General features: G+C 34.8%; 1 protein-coding gene across 1 annotated transcript in view; it reads right to left on the bottom strand.

Moving 5' to 3' along the window:
• Window positions 1-268: 268 nt before the first annotated feature.
• Window positions 269-17109, bottom strand: part of LOC150095155 (solute carrier family 35 member D2-like protein) — a 173193-nt gene continuing 156352 nt past the window's right edge. Inside the window, exons 11-12 of the mRNA XM_090411219.1 lie at window positions 10174-10296; window positions 269-1383 (exon numbers count right to left, since the gene is read on the bottom strand). Of these exons, the coding sequence (XP_090267345.1) occupies window positions 10188-10296 (109 nt within the window). The 3' untranslated portion in view covers window positions 269-1383; window positions 10174-10187. The remainder of the gene's footprint in view (window positions 1384-10173; window positions 10297-17109) is intronic.

The raw sequence follows: 17109 nt of genomic DNA, 5'->3' as shown, positions 1-17109 counted from the left end.
ATTATGTATTGCATGAAAAAAAAAAGATCGTATAACACTAAGCATTAAAATGCAAAGTTGTTTTTTAAGGTTAATACCCAAGCTAAGAAAGCAAAGAATACAAAAGATTTTTGTATTCTTTTATAGTCATTATAAATGTAATTCCCATAAAAGAATACAAAAATCTTTTAATTCCTTATTAAAATCAGAATATTACACAGTAGCCTACTTTTTTAAGCATTTATAATAACAAAATAATAAAATATACAAATTATTCCAAAATGTTTATTTCTCTATGTTATTACAACCAGTGGCTGTTTACTTAACACTTTGCCAACATACACATTTTTCAGTGGCAAAAAAATTTGGCTTGGTAATTTACTCAGTTTGAAAACATAAATCTGGTTGAAGTAAGAATTCAAATAAAAAAAACAGCAATACAAAAAAATAAATAAATGACTGTTAATATATATATATATATATATATATATATGCACAAGCACATACATGGCACAGCCAACTAATTACTAATGCAGTCAACTGAAATTCAATATAAATGAAATTCTTTAGTAGAAATTAAATTTTTGCGTGAAAATCAAACCATCATAATTATTAAACAAATGTACCTGTGCACTATCTGGTACCAGAAGTCATTTTTAAATTAAATTTATGTTCTATGCCTAGCAGACAAAAGAATTTATCTTTCAGCTTCTGTGTACTATGTACTTTATGATGACACACAAAATTTAATGGACACATGATTAAAGAGTCTAGAATTTAAACATAATGCAGTGTCCATTTACCAAATAGAACAGTATTGAGCAAAAATGCTTTTTTTATTTTATTTATTTATTTTTTGATTTCAATATAATATCCAGAATGCCAATCCTGATTATTAATATAACTACAACACTAAAATGCAAAAAAAAAAAGGGGGGGGAGGGGCACAGATAAAACCTAAAACAATCAAGTTCCATAAATATAAATATAAAATATATAAAAAGAAGCAAATTTAAATAATTAGGTGGGAACAAGAAATTAATGCAAACAATAAACAACTATCCTACATAATTGTAATAATGACAAATCAAAAATATAAAAAAATCCACTATTTTCCTTAATTACAACTCATTCTAAAACACCAAAGAACATGTAAATAAAAAAAAAAATGCTAGCACCCAAATTTCATATTCACCTTCATTATACACATACAACCAAGGAACACCCCAGAATTAAACAAAAAAAAGGGGTAAAAAACAAACAAATCATCCTTGGAGGGATACCCAGTGACAGTGATACTAGGAAACCAAAGTGGTCCAAATGTCAGATCTCATACAGATCAAAATATATATGGTCCAGCCATGAAGTATACAAAGTAATGGCACCTTTTTTTTAATGATATATCTGAAAAGCACAGAAATTAAAAAATTAATTATGAAATATATTGAAAAACAACAAACATTTTATATAATTTTAGCTGAAATTTAGAATTAGAATATGAGTTTAATTAAAAGTTCTTATATTTTCAAAGGACATTTTTATGATATAGTATATTGGAAGTTTTTCCCCACTTGGTTAGACTATAATAAATTTAGTTTAATCCTTTATCCAAGTGTAAGCAAACAAAGTTTGCGCCTGAAGTAACTTCAGGACTAAGGCAACTCGTGGCAAAGATGGACCAAGCGCTCATCACTCCTTGGCTTAGTATCTCCCTTAATGCAAGGCACATTTCCTTGCAAACATGTATAATGCTATGCATTAAGGGAAGGGTCATTACCCAGACCGGTTTTGAGGTCTCATCAGTGGGAGCCAGACTGAGGTGGTGATACTAAGGCAGAAGCAATGGAGAAGTCATATTTACCTACATGAGCTGCCAAAAGGTGTACCATTATTAAATTGTATTATTATTATTATTATTAAATTACTCTGGATTTAGAGAAAGATGTTGGAAGTTTTTTTTTTTTTTTTTTTTTTTTACATTAAGGGAAGGGCCACTGGGTAGCAGCCCTTCCCTTAATGTATATATGTCTCAAGGAAATGTGCCGTGTATTAAGTGAGATACTAAGACAAGGCGTGATGACAGCTTGGTCCATCTTTGCCATAAGTTGCCTCAGTCCTAAAGTTACTTCAGGTGAAAACTTTGTCTGCTTACACTTGGATAAAGGATTGAACTAAATTTATTCATCATCATCATACATATCAAGGATTTAGGCCTAGCATGGCCTGTTCCGGCATTTGAAGTCATCGGTGAATTGTTTAAGAGGACGTCCTGGTTTTCTTTTTCCTAATGGCTTGTACTTTAAGGCTTGTTTTGGTAATCTTTCTGTTTTCATTCTTTGAACGTGTTTTCCATCCATTTATGTTTATATTTTTTAATTTTTTCTATTACTGGTTCTTGGTTTAATTCTTTCATAATATCTTCGTTTCTTTTGTGATCAAATAGGATATACTTTGCAGTTTTTCTCATAAACTTCATTTCTGCTGTTGTTAATCTTTGTTTGTCTTTTTTGTTTTATTGTCCAGATTTCACTTCCATACATTAAGACTGGTAGGGCTAAGGTATTGTATACTTTTAGTCTGGTTTGTTTTTGAACTAGGTTTGGTTTAAATACAGAGTTAATTACACCTCTTATTTTTAAATATTTTGCAATTTTTACGTTTATATCTTTTTCATTTTCATATGTGATCATACATCCTAGGTAGTTAAATGAATTCACCTGTTCTAAGATCTTGTTATCTATTACCACTAAATTTATTATGATATAGTATATGATATCATATGGTAATGAGATAAATTAATGATTAAATATATACGAATAATAATCCTGTTTAAACATAATACAATCAACGATATTTGTGGAATTCACACAAAGAAAAGAAAACCAGATTATCATCATCATCATCATCATCAAATTCCTGCCATGTACCCTCAAGGGGTGTACAGGATATGACAGTACTACATGAAAAAATTACATCATTACTAACTTCCTATCTACAATTTTCCTCCAAATCAGTCTGTTACTTGACAAGACTCCAACATTATCAGATCTTATATTTCTATCGTCTAAGGCACTTTGTACCGTATCAATCCACCTATATCTTGGTCTTCCTCTGGGTCGTTTTCCTGCCAACCTGGCAGAGAACACTTGTTTTGCTAATCTTTCCTCTCCCATTCTATTTAAGTGACCATACCATCTGAGATTAGCTCTGCTAACGCATTCCTGCATGCTGACAATGTCAAGTTCTTTCCTAATATCCTCATTTTTAATATGATATTGCCATTGATGCCATCTGTTCACGCCTCTAATCTTTCTCAGGACTCTCATATCTGCGGTCTCTACTCTTTGGTCAAGTGTTTTACTTCTGACCCAGCTCTCAGATCCATAAGTTAAAATTGGTTTGAACACAGTCTTGTATACAGCTAATTTAGTGTTCCGACTAATTTCTTTCTTATTCCATATGAATTTATTCAATTGACTTCCCACGATACCAGCTTTGCTGATTCTGTTGTCTATTTCTATATTTAGTTTACCATCTTCAGTAAAAATTGTGCCTAAGTAGCTGAAATGTTTTACTTGTTCCACAGGTTCTCCATTCATAACACAGTTGATATTTTCAATGATTCTGCCTATTTTCATTGTCTTTGTCTTTTTATTGCTGACCTTCATACCATATCTATTACAACAGCTATTCAATTTAGTCAGAGAATCTTGCAGACTTGTAGCGGATTTATTTAGAAGTATAACATCATCTGCATAAAGCAAAGAGCTGACATTAACATCTCCAATTTTGATATCAGGTTTAATACCACATTCCTTCATAATGTGATCCATATAGATAATGAATAACAGAGGGGATAATGTACATCCTTGTCTCACACCAGATTTAACATTAAACCATCTTCCTGTACTTCCTTCAATTCTAACTGCTGACTCACAACTCAAATAAAGACTAAGTATTGCTTGATATAATGCCCCATTGACACCATATAACTGCAGCGTATTGAATAGCTTCTCTCTTGGCACCTTGTCATATGCCTTTTCCAAATCGACAAAACTTAAATACAGATCTTTGTTATATTCCCATGCTTTCTCGACTATTTGTCGTAAAGTGAAGATCTGATCCTGACAGCCTCTATTTGGCCTGAATCCAGCTTGTTCTTCACCAAGCTTTTCTTCCACAATTCTCCTCAACCGTTTCTCAAGTATACTTGCATAGATCTTGCCAGGAACACTCAGTAGGGAAATACCTCTGTAATTCTCGCATTCAGTTTTATTTCCCTTTTTATATATGGGTACTATGAGAGCTCTACTCCAATCATCGGGAATTCGTCCCTCTGTCCAGGCTTTCTGAACTATGCAGTGCAGCCACTGTAAGACTCTTATACCACCATACTTCAGCATTTCTGGTCGAATATCATCTACTCCTGCTGCCTTTCCACATTTCAAGCCTTTGATGGCTTTTTCTACTTCAAGTATGGATATGTATTCCTGACTGCATGCCTGGTCAGTGTTTTTTATCACTGTGCTGTCATCACTGCTTGTTTCATTTAGCAGTTTTTCAAAGTAATTACTCCATACTTCAAGGATATCTTTTTCTCCTGTTTTCATTTCACCTTTATCATCTCTAATTCCTTTTACAGCACTCTTTCCTCCATTCCTAAGCTTTTTCAACAACCTCCAGAATATTTTGCCACCTTCTTGATATTTATTTTCTATATTCTTGCCAAAGTCCTCCCATGACTTTTGTTTAGCTAGTTTTACACACTGTTTAGCTTTCTTACATTTGTCTCTGTATTCTGTAAGAGTAAAAGCTGACTTATTTGCCAGGAACTTTTGATATGCTTTCTTCTTTTCCTTCACTGCCTCTTTAACTTCCTGTGTCCACCAGGGAGTTCTGATTTTTTTATCTTTGCACACAACCTCACCACATGCCTCTCTGGCAGAATCAATCAATGTTTCCTTCAGAGTTTGCCACTGAATCTCCAAGGTTTGATTCCTGTTCTCAAACTCTTTCATTTTCTTTTCAATAATATTTCTGTATTTTAGTCTACAGTTTACATCTGAGAGCTGCTCAACTTTTATTCGCTTTAAAACTTTCTTACATGTTATTCTTTTCAATATGAAATTCAATTTTATCCTGCTCAAGACTAAATAGTGATCACTTCCAATTTCAAATCCTCTGTACACTCTGGTGTCCTGCACCAGGGAGAAAACATCACTATCAACAATAACATAGTCAATGAGACTTTTCTTATTCCTAGCCTCTTCTCTCCATGTGAATTTGTGCACATTTTTATGTTGGAACATGGTGTTAGTAATAACCAGTCCATGTCCTGAGCAGAAATCCAACAGATATTTGCCATTATTATTAGCTTTGCTCTTTTCTCCAAATTTTCCCAAAATATTTTTGTATGTCTCACAATCATTTCCTACTCTACTATTTAGATCCCCAACAAGGACCAACTTTTCCTTTTTCATTGTGTCAGTTGCTTTTTCTAAAGCCTCAAAAAATTCCTCCACTTCTACCTTAGTAGAACCTTCTGTGGGACCATAGGCACAAATAAGTCTCATTGTCCAGTTCCCCATTCTCATATTTGCCCACATTACTCTACTTGAGACTGACTGCCATTCAAGAAGATTAGCCTCGTATTTTGTGTTGAATACTATGGCTACTCCTTCTTTTCCTTGATTGTTATTGCCTGAATATAACATTTTGTATTTATTGCTCAGAAAGATCTCACCAGTTTTGGTCTTTTTTGTTTCAGTCACCCCTATTATGTCGATCTGGTACTTATCTAATTCCTCAGCTAGCTCCATTTCTTTGCCATTCAGGCTTCTTACGTTGATAGTACCGATCTTTAACTCTGGTGATGTAGAGTTGGGGTTTGTTTTCAGATTTGTTCCAGTAGCTGAAAACCAGATTAAACAATTAATATTTATTTTTTTCAAGTAAAAAAAAAAAAATTCATCCTATAATTTATATATTCCACACCACTTTATATTGATGCCCCAGATATTGGTGAATATCTGAGGCATCAATATAAAGTGGTGTGTGTGTGTGTGTGTGTGTGTGTGTGTGTGTGTGTGTGTGTGTGTGTGTGTGTGTGTGTGTGTGTGTGTGTGATACACACCGCCACTATTCTAACAACTTGCATGATGTGAAGGAATGGGCTCAAGATTTCCTTTCTTCATTTTATAGCTTTCACTCGCTGTCTTTATGCTGCTCTCCTAATTCAGAAAACCATTCTTGCTGCCTTTCTGACTACTTCTCTCTAACAGTTGATTTCACACAGTCCAATTACAATATAAACACAAGACAAAGTGCGAGATTATCTTCCTACGAGACTAATATTCATAACAAAAAACTGGCTCGCCTTCTCCAACTTCACAGATTAAGCTGGAAGAGAAACAATCATTTGCTATCAGTCATGATCTAACACAAATACCAACTAGAATCCTCATTATTTTTCCAACATTCTAGACCTTTTCTTAACTATCTCTCCCTCCAAATACCTTATAGATGTCTGCTCTTTTCTTGGCAACTCTGACCATAATCTTATGTATGTATCCTCATCTACAGATGATTCCAGTCAATCTCAACCTTGTACCATATGGCACCACAATGGTGCCAAATGGGATGACTTCTAGAATTTCTAAGCTTTCTGTCCATGGTCAGATTATTGTTTTTGCTCACCTGATCCAAATACCTCCTGTGAACTGATAACTGAAATAATCCTTACTGGAATGAGGTCCTAAATAAGTTATATACAAGACAATGTTCAGACCAATTTTAACTTATGGATGTGAGAGCTAGGGAGAAATAAAACACTTGATCAAAGACTGGAGACCTCTGATACAAGAGTTCTGAGAAAGATTAGTGGAGTGAATAGATGACATCAATGGCAGTATCACATTAAAAATGAGGATATTAGGAAAGAATTTGTCATTGTTAGCATTTAGGAATGTGTTAGTAGAGCTAATCTCAGGTAGTATGGTTACTTAAACAAAATGGGAGAGGAAAGATTAGCAAAACAAGTGTTCTTTGTCAGAGGAAGACCAAGATGTGGGTGGATTGATACAATAAAAAGTGCATTAAAAGACAGAAATATAAGATCTGATAATGTTGGAGTATTTACAGATAGCATATTCATTTGGAGGAAAATTGTTGGTTGGAAGTTGGTAATAGTGTTTCATGTAGCAATATCATAATTATCCTGTACACCCCTGAGGGTACATATCAGGAATCTGATGATGATGGTGGTTGAAATGAGATCTTCATTCTGCTGAAAACTCCAATCTCTATCCAAACTCTGATTCTCTAAAAATTGTGCCTCTGCTGTTCATGATCAAAATACATATGTTCAATAGCTCAAATCAAATTTCTTCAACTTCTCACTCAGCTTACACTACAACATGAAACAAGGTTTATAAAAATGATAACCAATCCAAAGCAGACTTCATAAGGGCAAAATGCAGTAAGCTTGCCTCCTCAAATGGTAATTAAGTCTTCTGGTCCCTCACTAAGGCTGTTAGACATAACTTCTGCCTTTCTTACCACCTCTCATATCCTAATGGTACCATCATCTCAATGATAAGACAAACCTCTTGCCATTAGTCTTTTTTCTCCAACTCTTATTTAGACAACTAAGATAAATCACATCTTGGAATAATATAAACCACTCATTGATTGCCTCCTGTTCTTTCAATGAATATTGAGAAAAATCTTCATCAGTCTTGATACTAATAAGTCTCCTGGTGCAGATCATATCCCTCCAGTTGTGCTCAAAAGTTATGCCTCCAAATTAGCATTCATCATGTACTGCCTATATAAGCTACAATAGTTAATCTGGAATCAACTCAATAGCACTGAAGCAAGCCTTTATCCAGCCTGTACATAAAAATGGAGATAAAAGTCAGCCATCAAAACTAATCCCATTGCTCTCACCTCAATACTCTTCTAATCTGATCCACCTTTAAATACAGCCATGGAAAGATTTGGAGAAATTTAAGTGGTTACTCTTGATATCTCAAAGGCATCTGATTGTCTGGCACTGAGGCCTTCTCAACAAGCTACTGTCTTGTCAAGCTAAGGTCTTTCTTCTACTCATTGTTATTGGATTGCCAGATTCCTTTCATCAGATTTCTGTATCAATGCTAGAGTACCTCAGGATTCTGTACTTTCACCTACAGTCTTCCTCCTATATATCAATGCCCCCCCCTCTCTCTCTCTCTCAATTTCACAAAATCTACATTCAAATGATTGAATTGTCAAGACCTGCCCTAACCAATGTTTTAAACAAATGATCTCCACATCATTCTCAAGTGAGGTAAAGACAACTTAGTAAATTTCAATATTATAAAAACACAGTCCTGTCTTGTTACCTGCAAGAAAGATCATACTTCACTCCTTACTTTTGATAATGTTCCAACGTATCCTGGCATAACCACATTACATTTACAGCCTCCTTAGTCTCTAAAAAACTTGGTACTCTTTTTCATTAAAACATTACTTCACTCTCTTTACTCAACTGCTTAATACTTTATAAATCTCAAATCCAACAAACCTTAGAATATTGTTCACAGATTTCGGATGTTGCATCCAAAGTCCCTCATTCTCAACTGTATACAGAAGAGGGAAATCTGCCTAATAAGTGATCTCGACCCCCCCCCCTCCCTCTCTCTCTCTCTCTAGACACCCTGCTTTTTTTTTTCTTTTTTAATAGGTATGTATTTCAATAGGCATTTCTCCAATGAAATTGGCCCTACCATTTCATTACATATTAACTAGAGCTGCTGCTAGTTAATATCTGTACTCACTCCAACTCCAAATATATCAAACAAACATTTCATTATCTTCCCTCATTCCATCTACCTTTGTTCTTTGGAAGAGCCCCTTCCCCCTTAATTTTTCTTCTTTTTTTTAATTTCTTTTATTTGAAAGATCACGAATAAAATTATAAACACATTACTTTTTTGGAAAGCAAAGAGTGCTTGGAAAGTATGATTTAATGATTTAGTTGCATATAATGTTTCAGAAAAGAAGAGAAGAGCTTCTAACAGCTCGTTCAATTTTGATGATGCCCTTTAGATGGAAAGATCTAAATTTGAATTCCATGTAAGATGCAAAAAAACATTTATTAGTGTTTTTCAAATGAAAGTGATTAGCTAGTCTCATATGGAGGTGGCAGGGATTTTCCTCTCTTGAAAACTTGTGTTTCTCATCCTGCAAAACAGGCAACTAACAGCCATAATATACTATGCAGGTAGGATTAAGCACCCTATCAGAGAATTAATTAATTTTCACAGAAGCCAAGTTACTTGGCTCTGATAGACTACGGAATCTAACATGCAGGAAGAAAATGGGATATAGTTTCAGATAAATTTGAAATTAACAAGCAGAGACTGCATAACACTCAATAGAGGATATTACAACATGTGTCCTTCATTTTAGAATACCTGGATTTGAATACTGTCTAGTATGCAAGCAATCTCTGTAAAGGCTTTATCAGCTGAAGGACAATTAACTGGTCTCAAACAGAAGACTTCTCCAGGAAACTCAGGTTTTTCATTAACAGGTATGTATTAAACAACACAAAACAAGCAAACTGGGCAATTAAGATATAAATATGGTATAAAAGCCTCAGCTGCTTTTGTTTCAGCCATAATTCAAACTACACAAAGGCAATTTAGTCCAGTCAATTGAATTCTAGTAACTGGGGTCATTTAAGGATCAAAAGTAGAGAACTGAGAGGAAACTTGCAATCTGTTAAATGCATGCCACCTGAGAAATATGCATTTGAATGATCAAAATTTTTTTATTTGCATATACATACATACATATATAATATGTGCATATTTTTGATATCTTTTTTCATCACAGGGAAGAGTACTGTTTGATAAGAACTAACTGCCAAGTGAGATATTAACACAATGTGATGAAGAGCCATCTGAAATCAAAGTTGTTAATAACATAAAAATGCACGAATGAATGCCATTCATCAAATTTGTGAATAAATGCAAATACAGCTAAAACAAACTGAATATTATAGATATTGCAGAATTTCATAACAAGAAAAACTTATGAAATCAGTCAATCCAATGTACTTTTTTTTAATTGTGTATTTTCTGGGTCAAATGCACTTAACTACATTAACATAAACACAAAGAAAGAAAGAAAGAAAATTATACTTACATATAATCAGTAGTTCACCTACATCCATTGGGGGGATCTTTATTATGATGTGGTAATTTAACTTTCTTGTCATCTACTTTTTCTGTGAAGGTGTAGTATGAATACACAATGCTACCTGCCATACTGAAAATGGGAGGAGAAAAGAAAAAAGACTATGTTAATTCTGTTTAGGATTAAAGTTAGTTGCTGAAATAATTAAACATAATACATGTTTGTGATTCTGTCATGTATGAATTATATACAGTTTTTACTTTGAATGCAAAAGTATAAAATAAAAATACCAGCAGTGATGACAACTGTAATGTGCTTTTGACATTCAGCATGATTTTCTTTGTTTGCTGGTTACTATATGAGATACTGGTTCTGCAACACTCCTTTGCAACACTACTTAAGTCTAGCTATCTTAAGTTTTAATTCCTATCCCTAATCCAGATTTTTGTCTGCCCCCACAGTGCACCAGGTATCTAATGTTCTACCCCCTAATTATAGTCTTACCTAAGCAAGTGCCAACAAAGTTGACCAATATACAAGTTATAGTCAGAATAGATAAATTTATCGAAGTCCACTTTCAAAAAAAGCTGGCCTGGCTGCCCAAGTGGTTAGCATATCCACTCATGCCAAAAGGCTGCAGGCTCGAATCACACCCCTGGGCATGGATGTTGTGATTGTCTGTGGAAAAACAAGTGGTGGTCGGCGGTAGATGGCATTAGTAGTTGCGGTCATTTGGTGGATGAGTGGTGGAGACAGCATTGTAGAGAAGGTGCCCTCTCTCAATGAGTCTTTGACCTCCCCGGAGGTGTCAAATAATAATAAGAAGAATAATTACAGAATTTTTGGCTAAGGTATGGCTATCTTTGACACTAAGATTAGGTCAGAGCTGCTGTAATAAGCATAGTAAAATAGAATTAATATAATTTCTGATGTAATATGAATGATGTTACAGATAAATGAACTTGGTCTGAAATACTTGTAACATGTGCATATCATATCAGAATTTTTACTGTACATTTAACCTGAAATATTCTATTTGACTTTTATTGTTATGTCTGTAACCTAATCATTGGCGCCAAAAATGACCATACGTTCTGTAAGAAACAGTTTTTCTAAGCTGAATCTGGTAATTTTTTTTATAAACTAAAAGCATAAGCAAAGGTTGCATATCTCTTAGACTACTCTGAACCAACATCTTACACTCAAGCCACCTGTAGTGAGCCCATTATATACTCTGAAGTTCTTGTCTGATTTCAATATATGTTCTTCAGTTGGTTTGTCTCTTAGCATGATGAAAAAAATGGATGAGGAAAAAATGAAAAAAGATAAAAATCCTATCACTTCCTTATGAGCCTATGACTCATCTTCAGCTGAAAAAGCCCTTTCAATAGGTATTATTTCTGGGAAAATTCCCATGTTACCCCTCTAAGTAAATATTATTTTTATGGCTATTTAGCCTATTTTTTTGTTTAGGAGTGCTCTTTTATAATGTCATTGGCTTTTAACTCAAATTTTAGGGCATTACTGATGTTTTATATAGACAGATATATGAAGAACATATAGGAGGAAAAATTCGAACATTCTTTGTAGTCTGACTGTTTTCTTATTCAGCGGCATCCCAGGATATACATTCATCTGCTGTTAAAGGAAAGAAGAATCATTAAAAGGAAAGAGGGGCTGAAAAGAGAAACGTGGAAGAATTATTGGTGAGGCAAGGGATATGTGAACTTTTTGAAAAACAAGGGTTTTTTAATATTATTAAAGATGGGCAGAGAATACTTTGGGAGGGGATGAAAATAGAAATTTTTTGGGGAAGGGGAAGGATAAGATGGGATAAGATCAGCAGGGGAGAGTAATGGGGTGTGAGCCATTTCGACAGTGCGTCATCTTTGGAGCCCTTGGGGGAAGTGGAGAGTATGTCATGTCGGCTTGGTGTTTCTGTCTTTGGTGCTCTTTTAATACAAATAAATATTCCTTGTGTTATTTAAATTAAGGGGATATTTAATCCCACATTTTTTCAAAGCTTAATAAGAAACTCTAAGATAGAAATCAAAGAGTTTCATGCCGAATATAGCAAGCTATAAAAGTTCGGCGAGTCCAAGCATAAGCATATAGGTAGTACAATACCGGGCAACTCGTAGTAAAGGTGGATAAAGCTAAGAATAGGATCACTATTTTTAGTATTAACCCTAATGTAAAACTCGTCCCCTAGGAGATGTATGTTGTTTTACATTAAGGGAGATTGGTCACTACTCAGACCGGTTTCAACCTTTCTGATGGGTAGAGAATTTATTAATTTATTTTTTATTCATTAATTTATTTGTGCACCTCTTTAATAACTCAAACTGTAAAGTATTAAAGCTATTATCACTACAATCTTGGTATTTATTGGTCTACCTACTCACTGATGAAACCTCAATAAGTTTTGAAACCGGTCTGGGTAGTGACCTATCTCCCTTAATGTAAAACAACATACAAGTTGTTTTACATTACAGTAAAACAACTTGTCTCCTAGGGGATGAGTTTTACATTAGGGTTAATACTAAGAATAGTGATCCTAGCTTCATCCACCTTTACTACGAGTTGCCTGGTATTGTACTACCCAGGTATTTGCTTATGCTTGGACTTGGCGAACTTTTATAGCTTACTATATTCGGCATGAAACTCTTTGATTTCTATCTTAGTTTCTTATTCGGCTTTGAAATAATGTGGGATTAAATAACCCCTTAATTTAAATAATTTTTACACCGCCGAAGTGGAGCCTTATGGCTCTTTATTTCATTAATTCCTTGTGTTAGTAATAAAACTGAACATGCCTTTTCCAATCAAACAGCGAAATGTTGCAACAATCCATCCAATACTCTGGTGGAACTGAGTTTCCTCAGTAACTGCATTACTTAAAAAGACAGTATTTCTAAAGAATCCACATAGTGTATTTGTCATTTATTATTAGTTTATATTTCACTAAACTGACAGCACCATTTCAAATGCATTGATTCTCCTCAATGGTCAAGTAGAAATCCAGAATACTTGCAGTATTGCAAATTAAAAGCATTATGAACTGTAAACAACTGTGTTCACTGATGATGATAAAAAAAAGTTATAACATCATCAAATTCCTGCCATGTACCCTCAAGGGATGTACAGGATATGATAGTACCACATGAAAAAATTACATCATTATTAATTTCCTATCTACAATTATCCTCCAAATCAGTCTGTTACTTGTCAAGACTCCAACAGTATCAGATCTTATATTTCTATCATCTAAGGCACTTTGTACCATATCAATCCACCTATATCTTGGTCTTCCTCTGGGTCGTTTTGCTGCCAACCTGGCAGAGAACACTTGTTTTGCTAATCTTTCCTCGCCCATTCTGTTTAAGTGACCATACCACCTCAGATTAGCTCTGCTAACGCATTCCTGGATGCTGACAATGTCAAGTTCTTTCCTAATATCCTCGTTTTTAATATGATATTGCCATTGATGCCATCTGTTCACGCCTCTAATCTTTCTCAGGACTCTCATATCTGTGGTCTCTAGTCTTTGGTCAAGTGTTTTACTTCTGACCCAGCTCTCAGATCCATAAGTTAAAACTGGTTTGAACACTGTCTTGTATACAACTAATTTAGTGTTCCGACTAATTTCTCTCTTATTCCATATGAATTTATTCAACTGACTTCCCACCATACCAGCTTTGCTGATTCTGTTGTTTATTTCTATATTTAATTTACCATCTTCAGTAAAAATCGTGCCTAAATAGCTGAAATGTTTTATTTGTTCAACAGGTTCTCCATTCACAACACAGTTGACATTTTCAATGATTCTGCCTATTTTCATTATCTTTGTATTGCTGACCTTCATACCATATCTATAACAACAATTATTCAATTTAGTCAGAGAATCTTGCAGACTTGTAGCGGATTTATTTAGAAGTATAACATCATCTGCATAAAGCAAAGAGCTGACATTAACATCTCCAATTTTGATATCATGTTTAATACCACTTTCCTTCATAATGTGATCCATATAGATAATGAATAACAGAGGGGATAATGTACATCCTTGTCTCACACCAGATTTAACGTTAAAACACCTTCCTGTACTTCCTTCAATTCTAACTGCTGACTTACAACTCAAATAAAGACTAAGTATTGCTTGATATAATGCCCCATTGACACCATATAACTGTAGCGTATTGAATAGCTTCTCTCTTGGCACCTTGTCGATCTTGAAAAGGCATATGAAAAAACTTAAATACAGATCTTTGTTATATTCCCATGCTTTCTCGATTATTTGTCGTAAAGTGAAGATCTGATCCTGACAGCCTCTATTTGGCCTGAATCCAGCTTGTTCTTCACCAAGCTTTTCTTCCACAATTCATCTCAACCGTTTCTCAAGTATACTTGCATAGATCTTGCCAGGAACACTCAGTAGGGAAATACCTCTGTAATTCTCACATTCAGTTTTATTTCCCTTTTTATATATGGGTACTATGAGAGCTCTACTCCAATCATCAGGAATTTGTCCCTCTGTCCAGGCTTTCTGAACTATGCAGTGCAGCCCCTGTAAGACTCTTATACCACCATACTTCAGCATTTCTGGTCGAATATCATCTACTCCTGCTGCCTTTCCACATTTCAAGCCTTTGATGGCTTTTTCTACTTCAAGTATGGATATGTATTCCTGCTTGCATGCTTGGTCAGTGTTTTTTACCACTGTGCTGTCATCACTGCTTGTTTCATTTAGCAGTTTTTCAAAGTAATTACTCCATACTTCAAGGATATCTTTTTCTCCAGTTTTCATGTGACCTTTGTCATCTCTAACTCCTTTTACAGCACTCTTTCTTCCATTTCTAAGCTTCTTCAACAACCTCCAGAATATCTTACCACCTTCTTGATATTTATTTTCTATATTCTTGCCAAAATCCTCCCATGACTTTTGTTTAGCTAGTTTTACACAGTGTTTAGCATTCTTGCATTTGTCTCTATATTCTCTAAGAGCGCAAGCTGACTTATTTGACAGGAACTTTTGATATGCTTTCTTCTTTTCCTTCACTGCCTCTTTAACTTCCTGTGTCAACCAGGGAGTTCTGATTTTTCTATCCTTACAGACAACCTCACCACATGCCTCTCTGGCAGAATCAATCAATGTTTTCTTCAGAGTTTGCCACTGAATCCACAAGGTTTGGTTCCTGTTCTCAAACTCTTTCATTTTTTCTTCAATAATCTTTGTGTATTTTAGTCTACAGTTCACATCTGAGAGCTGCTCAACTTTTATTCGCTTTAAAACTTTCTTACATGTCATTCTTTTCAATATGAAATTCAATTTTATCCTGCTCAAGACTAAATAGTGATCACTTCCAATTTCAAATCCTCTGTACACTCTGGTGTCCTGCACCAGGGAGAAAACATCACTATCAACAATAACATAGTCAATGAGCCTTTTCTTATTTCTAGCCTCTTCTCTCCTTGTGAATTTGTGCACATTTTTATGTTGGAACATGGTGTTAGTAATAACCAGTCCATGTCCTGAGCAGAAATCCAACAGATATTTGCCATTATTATTAGCTTTGCTCTTTTCTCCAAATTTTCCCAAAATATTTTTGTATGTCTCACAATCATTTCCTACTCTGCTATTTAGATCCCCAACAAGGACCAACTTTTCATTTTTCATTGTGTCAGGTGCTTTTTCTAAAGCTCAAAAACTTCCTCCACTTCTACTTTAGTAGAACCTTCTATGGGACCATAGGCACAAGTAAGTCTCATTGTCCAGTTCCCCATTCTCATATTTGTCCACATTACTCTACTTGAGACTGCTTGCCATTCAAGAAGATTAGCCTCATATTTCGTGTTGAATACTATGGCTACTCCTTCTTTTCCTTGATTGTCATTGCCCGAATATAACATTTTGTATTTATTGCTCAGAAAAATCTCACCAGTTTTGGTCTTTTTTGTTTCAGTCACCCCTATTATGTTGATCTGGTACTTATCTAATTCCTCAGCTAGCTCCATTTCTTTGCCATTCAGGCTTCTTATGTTGATAGTACCGATCTTTAACTCTGGTGATGTTGAGTTGGGGTTTGTTTTCAGATTTGTTCCAGTAGCTGACTTTTCGCTGTTCGCCCTGGTTCTCTGGCGAAAACAGCAGGGACCTTGTTTAACCAGGCAACGCCCCAGCCGGCATGAAATTTTGTCATGTCGTACCATCATTTTTTATTTTGGTTTAACCAATAAGAATACAATTTGGTCGGCTAAATCCGAAATTGCCAGCCCGTCCTCGTTCGTTCAGTATCCAAGTAGATACTCAACAGGGTGCACCACGAGAAGGTGAGGATTGGACATTAGGTCAGAAGCCCTGGTCAGTTCTCCGCATTCCTTTAAAGGCTACGTGGAGGTCTCCTCTCAGTTATACAGCTTTGACCCTTAAGCACTTCTTTTTTTTTTTTATGTTAGATTAATTAAGAATATATACTTTATCATCCCAGAATGTCTTTTTGAAGTACTGATCATATATATATAACTTTCAACAATTTCTCCCATAATGAATGATAATAACAGGTAGCAAGGAATAGATCTCTATAATAGTGCTTCTCCTCCCTGTCATGGTGCCTGCTATAGTGAGAACTGTAATATGAGGTCATTTCAAAAATTCTGCGCACTGTACTCCTGTTGTTAAACCAAATATTTAATAAAATACATATGCAGACCTTTATATAATCTCAATCTGAACTATCACTGTTGCCTAATGTTTGGGTATGTCTTGTATTCCTGTCAGCAACCTTTTTTTTTTATTGATGCATTTGATAAGTCAAGTCACTTCAGCAGAAACTTCATCAATAGTAGCAAAGCATTTCCCACACACTGATTCTTTCAACTTAAGGAACAGATTTAAGTATGCAGGGCTCACATCAGAACTATATAGGGGAATAGATGAGGAAGCAA

This window comes from Typopeltis vanoorti, chromosome 21 (assembly GCF_054136105.1).
Source record: "Typopeltis vanoorti isolate ZY-2024b chromosome 21, IOZ_Tvanoo_1.0, whole genome shotgun sequence".
Taxonomy (NCBI): Eukaryota; Metazoa; Arthropoda; class Arachnida; order Uropygi; family Thelyphonidae; genus Typopeltis; species Typopeltis vanoorti.
This window is presented reverse-complemented; position numbering and strand designations above follow the sequence as displayed.